At 43.1% G+C, this 13,335-nt stretch overlaps 1 protein-coding gene across 9 annotated transcripts in view; it reads right to left on the bottom strand.

Annotated features, from left to right (window-relative positions):
* The window catches only part of DOCK9 (dedicator of cytokinesis 9), a 2,709,375-nt gene that overhangs the window by 985,716 nt on the left and 1,710,324 nt on the right, over positions 1-13,335 (bottom strand). For 5 of the 9 annotated variants that reach the window (XM_069639825.1, XM_069639823.1, XM_069639827.1 and 2 more), the window contains exons 28-31: positions 6,671-6,817; positions 5,516-5,599; positions 4,976-5,087; positions 4,375-4,416 (exon numbers count right to left, since the gene is read on the bottom strand). In XM_069639825.1, coding sequence (XP_069495926.1) covers positions 4,375-4,416; positions 4,976-5,087; positions 5,516-5,599; positions 6,671-6,817 — 385 coding nt within the window. The remainder of the gene's footprint in view (positions 1-4,374; positions 4,417-4,975; positions 5,088-5,515; positions 5,600-6,670; positions 6,818-13,335) is intronic. The other 4 variants (XM_069639824.1, XM_069639828.1, XM_069639832.1 and 1 more) reach the window with 1 other exon arrangement.

Raw genomic sequence — 13,335 nt, 5'->3', positions numbered from 1 at the left:
TATTGATAAAAAAGGTAGAAAGGGCTACGGTGACCATCTTTAACTTGTCCTTATGTAGGTACAATGTCAAGGGCTGCAGATCCATGATGGGACGCAGGCCCCAGTCCTCCCTCGGAACCAGAAAGTACAGCAAGTGCCAGCCCTTCCCTAGCTCAGAGGCAGGCTCAATATCGTTTTTCTGGAAGAGAAGACTAAAAACAGGGGCAATCCACCCAGTCCACTGTCATGTTCTACGAGGTCGCCCATGCCCATTTGAGAATACTAGTGGAGCCTGGGTATCCTCTTTTGGCGCAGTGAATTGTTCTGTTTAGCACCTTCACTGCGCCAAGTTCAGAATATGGGCCTGAGTCCTGCCATGTCCACTTTCCTTATTCTTCAGAAGCTAGGCTAGCCCACATCTCGATGGTTCCCTGCCTTCACTGGTGTGCATACAGCCTTTCTTAGGGCCCTGAGAAAAAAGACAAATGCCAGATTCACACAACAACAAAAAAAAGACATTGGAGGATCTGAAGAACTCACGGCTTAAGATTCATCCAAGAAGGGTACCATCACATTGAGGTTTCTGATGACCCATCTGATCGCCTGAGTATTTAACCGTATTTGCATAATAGCGTCTGGTTATGAACATTGGCCTAAGCAAATTTGCATTGTACAGAAAACCGCGTCTAAAATGCCCCGAATAGAATTGACTTTGCCGCCATCTTCGAACCATCCGCCATTTTGATTTCAACTCCTGATTTGTGTCCCAAAATAGTAGACTGTGTTTTCGGCTGCAGCTGAGTAAAGTGAACTTTGAGCTATGTCAACATTAAAGCTGCTGAGAGCAGAATGTTTGTTCTGTGCAAAGAAACCTTGTGACTAGAATGAACTGCAATCTAAGTGTTGTCTGTGCCCACAGCCTCATCCTCATTTAAAAAAAAAGGAACAGAATGTAAAACAACTAAGACTGTGCTTTGGCTGAGACTTATTATGTTCATTCTTGGAATTGGACTTACTTTAAGCTGGAGAAGCAACATCACCATTGAATTTTCATGGACAAGCAAATATGTTAAATGTGTTAAACAATATTGTCATATTTGTCATATAAACTCGGCACAAACCCTTGTATGCAAGTTATTAATTTAGAGAAGGGCTGGGTAATAACCGGGATGGGGTATAAATAGAGCACACTTTGGGATGTCCTGCACTCTCTCTCCTCGCAGCGTCTGCTGGTACACACTGCGAGGTGTTGGGAGCCAGATAGCTATCTGATTTTGCTTTGAATCTGTACAGAAATAAAGATACTTGTATCTTTCGATCCATGATTGGCATATTTCATTTTGTGGTGCTAAGACTCGATATTTCTTTGGTCTTTAATGAGAGCTGTTAGGCAGAAACCTGTGCAGTTCCCTCTGGGACCACTGCAAAAGATTTAAGTCTACAGGTGTTGGCAGTAAACCCACTTGGTAGCAGTCTGTACCACACAGATTCACTGTGGTAGCTGTGGCTGAGCAGTCAGACTTCCCTCAAGAAGAGTTAGGCAGTATACAGAGGATACATAATAGGTACAGAGGCACAGTAGCACAAGCAAACACTGACCAGAGCTAGGTGTAAAAGTATAGACTTATTTATTAAAGGTACACTCATAAATTACACTAGCACAATAGAAAAGATAAGAAAGTCAAACACAGTTACTATTACTCATATGTACGTCCCTAATCATTTGTTGGACAATTCTAAGTTACTCCCACTTATTTTCAAACAGAGGTGAGCGCTTAACGTTAGATGACACTCCAACAGGTATTACCAAAAGGGAGGGAAAAGGCAGAAATAAAGAGAGCAGTAAGGTAAAACACTTGTCACATAAGGTTAGCAAAGACAGTCAATGGTGGAACAAGGAGAATTAGTTCGGGGCCCGCTTTAGAGGGAGCCAGGTGAAAAAATATGCCCAAGATCACACAATGCCCTCAGTCTTTGCAGGTGAGAGAACAAGGTTTTACTACGGTTCTGGAAAGTTTAGTTAGGGTGTCCCAGACCTACCCAGGTTCGAGAGCCGAGGGCTAAATCTACCCCGTACAATCGGTGGCAAGGGAGGCCGGGCGGAACACAGTACCTTTAAAAGTGGAAAGGATCCTCCAGCGGTGGTAGTTGTTCCTGGTAGTGGATGTAAGTCGCGGCGTCGTCCAGGGGAAGAAGTGCTCCCGGCGTGGAGGAAAGCTGCAGATCGTTGCACTACCAGGGAAGAGACCAGCCGTGGAGTTTTCTGGTCACAAAGGATTTGTACCCCTCTTTCGCGGTTGAGGTAAAAAGTGGTATCCCGGTTGCCAGGGTGCTTGGCACAGGCAAGGCGGCCACGAGATGCTTCGGGACGGCGAAAAGAAGGCAGCAACTGGTTGTCCCCACCAGTTAAGGGAAGAAGACTCTCTGGCGGGAGATCTCCTCTGTCGTCGGGAAAAGTGGTGAGACGGTTCTGCAGGGCTTCACCGGTGGTATCGTCTCGGCAGGTCGGCTCGGCTTCTCCCTCTTCGGCTTCTTAGGTCCTGTGGCGACTTCTGAAGTTCCAGTCCCCAAAGCCCTGCTTTTATGCAGCAAACCCCCATTCACCCAGCCTAGCTGTCACTCAAACATGCTAAGTGGTGAGCCGGCCGGCTCACCACTTGGGCCAATCAGGACGGAGTGCGACTTGAGTTACCAAGGTAACTCAGTCCAGGGTGCCTAAATCCCCCTCCACCCCTCCTAAGTACCCCAGACAGAGTGGCACCACTTTGGAGGGCTTCTGTGGAGAAGCCCGCCAAAAGTGGAACAAAGGGCTCCACTTTGGGTCAGAGTTACAGAGGTGAACACCAACGCCATTTTAGAATCAAGTTTTGGCAAAAATTACCAACCGGAGTTATAATAATAAAGAAATAACCCGGCGGTATGTTCAAGGCTACCCTAAATAAATAAATAAAGGTATTAGCCTAAAACAATGGGAAATCCCATAGGAAAATATTCGCGGTTGAATATAAAGAGTAGTTTCCACTGCCACCAGCCAAAACTCGATGAGGGGGGACGGAGACGTGCCCCCTCGACTAACAGACCCCGGGGCAATGCAATTGCCCCGGCCAGTACGTCCACAATATGATGGTTTGTACTGGTTCTGTTCAGGATTTGAGACTAGTAAAGTCAATGGTGACTTTACAGACCCTGGGAGACAGTAGTCAGTCCCAGGGTATGGAGTCTATGTTGGGGGGTCCCTAGGACACCCCTGGGTTACGGCACTGAGGGTGCTGTGTAACCCATCTCACAAAAACACATGAGGCCCTATGGAGTAAAAGACCCCATAGCCCATTCAACACAAGGCAAACCAAAGAAACACACTCCAAACATGTCCAAGAGTGAGGGTAAAAGAGTCTCAATCTTGGCAGGAGAAAAAAATAAACCCCAAAAATCCAGCAAAGCTGCTGGGGGACTCACTAGGTTAGAAAATTCAGCCTAAACAGAGAATTCTTCCTAACAAGAGCCAAGAAATCACAGCTAGTAAGACCTTACAATTTGAGGATTGAATAAAGCGCTTCTAATGCCTTCAAAAAGACCTAAAACCATGCCAAGATATGCATCACACACAGAAGCAAGTATCATTGCCATTAACAAATTAATGTATTTTCTATAGCTGTTCACAATGTTTCTTCCAGAGCCAGAATAGTTGGACTGTTTGTATAGTCCTTTCTTTGTGTGGCTTTGAAGAAAGAGGCAGCCTCTGACTTCATCTGAGGTGTCTTTACCAGGGATAGGGGTTAGCGCTCTCCATGAATCATGCAGTAAATGCATGGCCCATAGAAAAGAAACTCCTGTGCACAGCTCTTGGCACCACTAGAATCAGTGCTGTTATCAAAAAAGAGATTAAAACGGAGACGCATCAAGACTCAAGACAGACAATGCAACAATTCTGGCAAATGCACAATAGCTTCATGCTATCACACTTCAAACTAAAAACCTATCAAGGATGCTGGAAGTGACAGCACTAAAAAACAACATTGTGTACTTACCAACTGAAAATCCATAAATCCGTTCTGCTTCACCAAGTATATAAAACCAACTGAAGCACATTCTGGGTAAGTAAAATATTTCCTTGTCCAAAATCATTATGTGCACACATCAAAAAGATAAGTAATTTGCAGCTGAAAATGTCCATTAGGATTTCTAATACATTGGCACCATTTCTCGCAGAATCGATTTTGGAAAATTAATTTTGCAAATGTGTGATCCGGTGCTAACAAGACAGGATGAATATTGCAAGATAATTATATTAACAAAACAGTTGCATTTCACAGCAATATCAAAGCAACCAAATGATAGGAAATGGGCAAAAAAAAGGGTGGGGAGGGAAAATACAGGCATCACACCACCACCTACCTACGGGAGTGTCATACGACTCCACAGTTGGTGAAAGAAATGCTAATTTGTGAGAAAAAAAGAAGGGGAAAAGTGGAACAGAAATGATGACATTGTGTGAATAATAAATTATTATACTACGGATATTTAAGCAAAGAAGGCTACATTGTAAAATATTTAACAATACTTCAGACTGTACAGGTACAAATCCATCCAACTAGAATGAAATGTTGAGCGCATATCTACAACTATACATTTGGTAAAATGAGGTTCAATAAACACATATCCACCAGGTTGGCACTTTGCTGGCATAGGTACCAAGTAACACTACTTGAACTACACCCTACACCAGTCCATGTTGGCACACAAGTGTTTGGAATTGGTTTCTCACAATCAAAGTCACCTTTTCCCTCAGAGATGAGACTAGAGCATGGATCTGCAACATGCAGCTCTCTAGATGTGTTCGACTATGGCTGGCTCTCATGATTCCTCACCATAGACTGCTGGCTAGGGTTGATGGAAGATTAAGTCCAAAACATCTGGAGAGACACTGTCGTAGAACCCTGGACTAGAGAATAAAGGGGGACTGGTACATAGTATTCTTGATCAGTCTCCTAGTTACCTTGATATCGCTGAACCCGTCCTTTCCCAAAGGGCATCGGAAGATTCAAAGGGATATAATGTTCATGGTTGCATGTTACCCGTAGAAACTCAAACTTGAATTCATAAAGTGTCTGCAGGAATAAAATATATGTATAAGTGACAAAACAGTGAACAATCTTCAACTCTTAGATACTACTTGTTTCCGAACGGGTCATTTTATTGGGGCACTGCAATTCTGCATAAGGGATAGCGATGAATCAAAAAATTGTGCATGAGTCTTCATATCAATATATCAGTGTCCTTTGCCCTAGGTAGACTGTGCCTCAAGTGGGTGTGTAGTGTACATCTATGGATTCTCTGGCCAAGGGTAAAAATAGAAGCAATACCCATCAGGCTCCAAGTCATATAACCAGAAATCGCATGCATTAAACACCCCAATGCCAATGGTATGAGTATCTAAAACCGACATACAAATTAAAGTTATATCGCAGGAAGCATGATTACAATTCCATTATTTGCAGCATTATTTTAGCAACTGTGCACCACAAATAAAATTTACCTTTGGATCGCCAGGCGAAAAGCAGCTGATGTAATTATTGATTTGCTTGAAAACAAATCCTCTGTCCATAAATGTGAAACACCTCTGTAAAGTAGGGAACAAAATGACAATAACATCACTGTGCTTACATCCTAAAAAGGCCACCTAATTGTCTGAGTATTCTTAGATAACAAATACTGCTCTTGTTGTTTTCAATGTGTGTTTAAGTTTACACCTGGTCTGTGTGCTGCTTTAACTCAGGAAAGAACCAGTACTGCCAACGTTTACCATTTCAGCACACTAGACATGCAAGATTGTGCATTCCCCTTACACATTTACGGAATTGTCGCTCATCACTGCATGGCAGTACTATGCGGGGACACAAAACAAATGAAATTAAATGCATCATGACAATGGATACACCTCAACCAATTAGTCGGATGAAAAACACGCTCCTCAAAGACGTGTTATAAAGGACATCCATCCAGCGCTAGATGGCTTAACAATGGACACTGATTTAACAAAAAGCAAGTGGTTTATGAGTGGTAGTTATACTTTAGAGCTCTGGGAGTGGTGTAAGAAATCATCTGTCCAAGGACAAGCTAGACATTTATTCATCACATATGGCGTAAAGGGAATAAGTAGAGCATAGAGTACTGTGCCTCTTATAAATGATTTAGAGTGTGATCTCTAAAATGCAGGCAAATTAGTCTTTCATTTGGTACACCGTCTTGCTGGCCACCAATAGTGCAGAGTTGTGAATATTAGCATGATTAAGCTTTTGAGTGCACCCCACCTCGCCTCATATGGGACATAAAACAAAGGTTTTGCCAGATGGTCCCAGGGACTTAAAGCGCATAAGCTTACTGCCCTTCCACCACAAGTTACAACACATAAAGCAATTAAACAGACAACCGAAAAGAAAAGAAAGAAGATGCTATGACAGCAATAACAACCCCATTTATAAATCGAGGCTAGAAGTGCAAGTAACAAAATCAGGGGTGCATTTTCAGGCGCTCGAATCAGATTTTAATAATCCACACTAACAACTTAAGTAATGATTCCTATTAAGTTCTAGCATGTGTACGTTTATCTTATTTATATGCAATATGAATATCCCGAAAAACTACTAATGTTAAACCCCCAACAATCTAATCGACAACAAGCTCTACATACCTTCACAAAGACCGCAAGGCTGTGGTTTGCGTTTTTGGAAGCATCGGGGTTGTCTCTGTACTTCTGTGTGATATGCGGCATTAGCATGTTCACAAGAGTCTCTACTGCATGGTGAAAGGATGCAGGAAACCTTTGGTTTCGTAGCGACTGGAAAAAGGGAAATATTGAGTTTTAATCATGAAGACTACACAACGCTGAACACGCACATGGGAATTGCAGGCTCATAATAATACATATTATTAAGACATACCATTAGCCGTCATATACTCACTCATTTAAAATTAAAAGTCTGACACCATACTGGCCAAATTAGGCCACTTGGTACAGTATAATAGGTTGATATCTGTGGCACCAAGTAGAGTTTGTTTTTTAAACACGTATTTCCAGTTTTATACAATGGTTGTTACAACAAAGGACCGTCCATCCACAACATCTTGCATATTTAGTAAACGACGTGTCACCACGTAGCTGTATGCCTGTCACCAGAGTCCTCCATACCAACTCAAAATCACATTACTAAGTGCAGAGAAATGCGTGGAAAATCTTACCATCTCACACAAGATGAACAGAGAAAAATTGAATCCAGGGATAGCAAAGAATGTCTGGGGTTTGGTTTAGAAGGGGCCCAGGGAGTGAGTGCAGGGGAGTACAGGGAGTGGGGGCAGATGCTGTGGGCAATTCATCATTTGAATCTTGCACTAAAAGATATGAAGAAAGCAGCCTATTTTTGGGACAGAAGCCAACTATTGGACCATTTATCTAAAAAATTAAAATGTAATGAATACTTAAGACAAAAGCTTTCAGTTCCCTGAAACTTTTAGTTATTTAGCTAAAACCCAAATTGCCTCTCTAAGAGATTTTATCATGCGCATGAGATCCAATCACCTTCCCACTTATAAGATTGTTGGTGCCTGGAAAGATATCCTGCATGAACAAAGAAAATGCAGGCTCTGTGAAAATGAAGTTGAAATGTGTAGTTGCACCTGGAGCGTTCCAAGTGCCAGATGGAATTACCAAAAAACAATGTCACATGCAAATAACCAGACAGACTCAAAGAATATGGCAAAAATACAACTTTATTCTCAGCTCAAATAAAGTAGGAAAACCTGATGAACAGATTGCAGCTCACTCACTCTTGAATATACTTTGGTTACACAAAAGCTTTATACCTTCAGCCATGACGTCATCCTACGTGGTAAACAGTATAAACCTATCGACGGGAGGGATTGGTTATGGGAACTTATATACATATCTATACTTCGTTTAGGTGTTGGTAACATAATTGTCTGCCGCCTATCTGGTAGGCACACCTTGAACTACTACCAACTACGTATAATACAGATTAAATAGCAGAATAACAGCAGCGGATTGGTCTCTGCAACAATGTATGGTGCATTTCTACATAAGCCCTTGTGATTGGTTGGCATTCCCTTCCAACCTTGGACATTCAGCTCGTTAGCACGTAAGCAAAACGAAACCCAGGTGCGGGGCTCGTCAGAACACTGCGCACTTGGCCAATTAGTCTACCATCTCTCATCAGTCAGGCCCTAAGTCAAGCCTTCTTCTTTGCAGTTCACCTTGCCGACCGTTCTCTTCCTCAGAACATTTAAGGGAGTGAAGGTACATTGCTATCTTGGTCTGGAGATTAATGAATAGGCCTTGTTTTCTGGTCTTGCACCATGTGTGAGGAGTCCACAATTTTGTCCAACCTGCCCTTCTATTTAGTGGTATTTATTTCAATTGCACTGGGTGCTATTACTCCTCATGGACTCTAAAAACTTGGTTGCTCCGTCTTGCATATGCTTTCTGCATCTGAAAGCATTCATTATTTTACTATCTAAAATTACCAGATCAAAAATATTCTACTTCGATGGTACAACAACAACACTCCAATATAATGTTTTGTTTAAGTAGTTCATGATAGGTCTCTCGATCACGCCTCACATTTTGTTACCAACATTATAAACACAACCCCATGTAGGGATTTTTCATCAAAATTAATATCATATGTGATGTCATCAATGACATTTGTGATGTCATCATTGATGTCCTTGGTGTTAGTCTTAGCAGTGCACAGTGGTGGCATGAGTTATGCTCACGTAGCTTACCATAACTGGCAGATTCTGGGGGTTTTCGGTTTTACTTATAACCATAACGTCCGTTTAACAGTGTTTTTTTCTGAATTTCATATGTGTTTATTAGTGCAACTTAATCATAACGTCCATTTAACAACTGTTTTCAGTGAATTTCATAGGTTATAAGTGAAAATGTTTCATTACATCAATGTATATAAGTTATTAGCAACGCATTCAGATGTGTGTCGTTACGAGCTGGGGATGCATGTCATGGTTGAAATGCCTAGCGCATGAGGCTCGAACATGACCCAAGCCCCACCAAACCACCCCCCGTTTGTCCACTGCACCTACCCTGCATCCTAGCTCTGTATGCACTTTACCCACATAATGTGACCAATGGCCAGGGCTCATTGCTTGCAGCCATCGCCAGTCTCCACAATCCCTGAACTTTGGCCATGCTGCATTCCCCAATAGGCAAATCAGAGTAAATATTTGTCCTTACCGAGGGCCAAGCCCAATGTCCAGGTCGCAAAGTTATAATCACAATTTATTGTACTTACTTTTTGACACTTTAGAAAAAACAAAACACAGGACAGATTTGCAAAACCATGCTTTGAGGTCCTTGCTGATGCTCCTCGCGAATTTTTGCTGCAATCCTGTGCAGCACTTCAGGCTGTAGCCACAAGCAGAATTTATTTTCCCACTCAAACCTATCCAGATTTCGAAAAACTTTACCATACAGCAGGTCCCTGATGGCCATGCCCACTTTTAACCCATTGCCGGTCATGGCCAGTAGCCATATTGTCCGGATAATGGCCTTTGGCCATGACCCGAATAATATGGCCACTGCCCATGGCCACAGGCTAAACCTCAGTCACCAAACGTATATCACTATTTTTTGTACCTACATGACACTTAAAAAATAAAAAATGGACACATTTGCAAAACCATGCTTTCAGGTCCTTGCCAATGCTCCTTGCATGAGTTTGCTGGAAGTCCGTCCAGGTTTTATTTTTTTTAAAGTGTCAAAATGTATGTTCAACAAATAGTTATAACTTAACCCCCACTTGACAAAATCCATGCACAGACATTCAAGGGTGGGTCTATAATCTTTCTGAAAACGTTTTTGCAGATTCGTCAAACAGCAACAAAGTTATAAGCTATCTATGTTGAGACACCCCCCCCCTCCAGTTTTGCCCCATCTTGACAAAATCTCACCAAACTTTGCAAAAACATACAGATCTGGGTCTAAAATCCTTTTGCAAACCTTTGTGCAGATTCGTCAAATGGCACCAAATGTATAATCCTATCAAATATTTTTGGACCCCCATCTAATTTTGCTCCCTCTTGGCAAAACAGCACCAGACTTTGCAGAACCATTCAGGGCCGGATCTAGAATGATACCGCAGTTTCATTGAGAGGCGCTAAAGTTATAAGCCATCCAAAAACTGCTTTTCACCAACCCTGTAATTCAGAAATAGGAATGGATGTCCCCGAACATCTGAGATGTTCGTGAACATCCTAGGACTGCCCCCGAACATCTGGGAGGTTCGCGGACTTCGTAGAAGAAAAACTCACCTGACTTTTTGCTTTTTATGGCCATATCCCATCCCATCCTCATCACCTCCCCAGAGTTTGTTTCATTTGTTTGCCAAGTGCAATGTTGTGTTTTTTTTAATATGTTTTGACCCCAAGGTCCATGGACGACGGGGGCTGTTCGCGAATCCAACACGGCAGCCATTTCAAAAGTTTTGACGCACCTCACCTTTTTAAATGACCAATCAGCGAGCACGTATGATGTCCGCGAACATTACGCTGCATTCTGATTGGTCCAGAGGCGTCTGCGGAATCCGAATCAGGAAATTAGTCTGCGGACTGTACCCAGATAACACAAATTATTTTTTACCTACTTTTTGGCCATTTAAAAAAAAAAAAGAAAATGGACGGATTTACACCAAATTTACAAAAGCTCGCTTTCGGGACCAAGCTGCGACTCCTGACGCTAAATTTGTAAACATATGTTTGGGCTACAAGCATGGGCAAACTTTTTTTTCCATTGCGTCTGAGAATTTCTACACATTTTGGGAACCCCTATGACATTCCCCCCCTTGGAGGAAACTGCACCAAACATCACAAAGTCATTCTGAGGGGGCCATATACTTTTTTGCAAAGTTTGGTGATGATTCGTCTGGGGGGCTAGGGGCAAAGTTATAGGCCGCCCCAAAAGTGCTCTATGAATTGAGCAACTTAACCATGACTAGAGGGCTGCTACCACGGGCCCTGTAATATATAAATATATATTATAGGGCAGCAGTCGCTGCCCTATGGTTAGGGTGACTCAGGCTCCCATAGGAAACCCAAAAAAATGAATTGCTAATAACATTCGACTTGTGCAACAGAGTTGGCCAAAATTCTGAAGATAATTAGGTACGCCGGGGCCCCCGCAGACTGCAAATCCCAGGAAAGATTAGTTACAAAATAAAACATTAATAAAACAAACAAAAATACATGCAGTTTCGGCCTACTCACGATTCGATTTCCCATAGACAAAAAGCTCACTTTTTGCCAGACTGCACAGTTCAAACTGCTGGACTGATTTGCACCAGGTCCGAAACAACTTGTGCACGGAGCGTTGACTTGCGATCCTGGGTTTTTATAAATGAAACTATTGCCATCTGTTTATTGTTTTCAATGCAAGAGATAGCCATGGTTATACCCCAGGTTACAGCTGAGGGTATTGGAAAATGAAACACAGAAAAAAAGGCTTTTGCATGTCAAAGAACATGCACGTGCAATCAGGGTAGAGGTGGGGGGAGGCAAGAGGACATCAAGTGAAATTTGAGAGTTGGAGGGGGCTAGGGCCCAGGTTTGCAACACGAGGTTCAAACATTTTTCCACACCCTCAGCTATAACCTGAGGTATAGCTGTGAATAGCTGACATCTCAAAGCAAACTGCGTCACAGAAACATTGAGTGTTGTGGGGGGAATGGGAGCGGGCAGGGGCAGTGAGGAGGCCTTCAGGGGAGTTTTCCAGCCCTTTTTCCAATACTCACAGCTATAAAATTACACATACCTGTAGCTATCTTTAGTCCATACGGTCTCCCATCCATGCAGTAAGCGGAACAGACCCTGCTTAGCATCAAAGCAAGGAAGGGGCCAGCCCCTCATGCCATGTTGCCTAATAAATGAGCACAAGTTACAAGACCACTTGGAGCAACATGGCCTAAAGGGGCCACCACTTCCTAGATTTGTAGCTAAGCAAGGTTAATGCACGGATAGGAGACAGTCAACAGTCCCGGATGCTGTGTGTTTTCTTAGTTTTAAATATCGCATAACACACCAAGAAAACACAAGGCATCCGCATTATTTTTTTTAGTCAGTCCTTGAAAGTACTGTACTCTAAAGGTGAAGCTGCCATGAGGCCCACATCAAAAGAGCAGCTACCTCTGGGCAAGGAGTTGTTGCAAATACATGAAGAATTGCAAATCCAGCTTGCACATGCAAGGCAAACTAGAATAATCTTTTGTTTTATATAAAATATATATACACACACTGTAAGGAAAGGCTTGATGTCATCAATGAAGACCGACACAAATGAGACAGTTCAAGGGTGTTTATTGAATTTTAAAGGGTTGGTTAAAAGCCTATCTAAATCTAAGGGTGGGAGCAAGCTACAACCAACAAATAATAACGCAGAGTTTTTGATTGTGCTGAACGGCAGTGCGGCTTGACACACTCTTTGACACTCTGACATCTTTGGACCCTTTCCTCTAACTTTTTGGTAAGAGTGATGGTAGTGGCTGGAACGGGTGGCGAGACAGCCTTGTACAGATTGGTCTGTCCTGGTCCGGTCTCGTCTTTGGACCAGCGGTCTGAGTGCCAAGTGTTTGAGACGGGTGGAGGCTATCTTGCCGTAGTGACGCTGTGTAGCACCAGTTGTACCAGCTCTATCAGGTAACTCTAAGAATGTGCAGAGCTGCCACTTCGCCCTGTCAATTGCGGTCCAGCCGCAGTGTGTTTAGGGTTAACCTAGGGTAAGCCTCATATTCCGGTTTTCAGCAGCAGCAGTGATTGCATATAGCACCCTGCAGGGGGCCAGCTGGAAAGACAAGGCTCCTCTTATTCCTGGTACGTGCTCAGGCCTTAGGCCTCAGGGGATTGGTGTGGTGGCCCCCTGCACCCTCCGCACTATCCCTCAGTGGGGTGGTGGCAGTCTCTGGCCTCGAGATTGGCTTGATTCCTGATATCTGTCTGCTCGTTGTTCGAACTGTTTTGGGAGCCTCCTCTGAGTTCAACAAGGTTCAACAAGGGTCCCGGCACTGTGTGCCTTATTCAAATAGTGCACTTACTTCAAAGAAAAACAGAAGAGGATGGCTGGATTATATTATATAATCTGCGCAGCGGAGTGTTGGGATTAGAGAAACATCGATCTTTAAACCCTATTCGGTGGGTGGGGGTTGTTTTTTTTCTGCCGGAGAGTCAATTTGTAAATTGCCTACTGGTTTAGGCACAAATGTTTTTACAGTCTCTGATGTGAGGGCCTCATCTGAGTCTACTCCAATTCATTCTGTCATGAGGGGCATGCGCCCA

Source organism: Ambystoma mexicanum, chromosome 7q (genome assembly GCF_040938575.1).
Source record: "Ambystoma mexicanum isolate Mex_15411 chromosome 7q, UKY_AmexF1_1, whole genome shotgun sequence".
Lineage (NCBI taxonomy): Eukaryota > Metazoa > Chordata > Amphibia > Caudata > Ambystomatidae > Ambystoma > Ambystoma mexicanum.
This window is presented reverse-complemented; position numbering and strand designations above follow the sequence as displayed.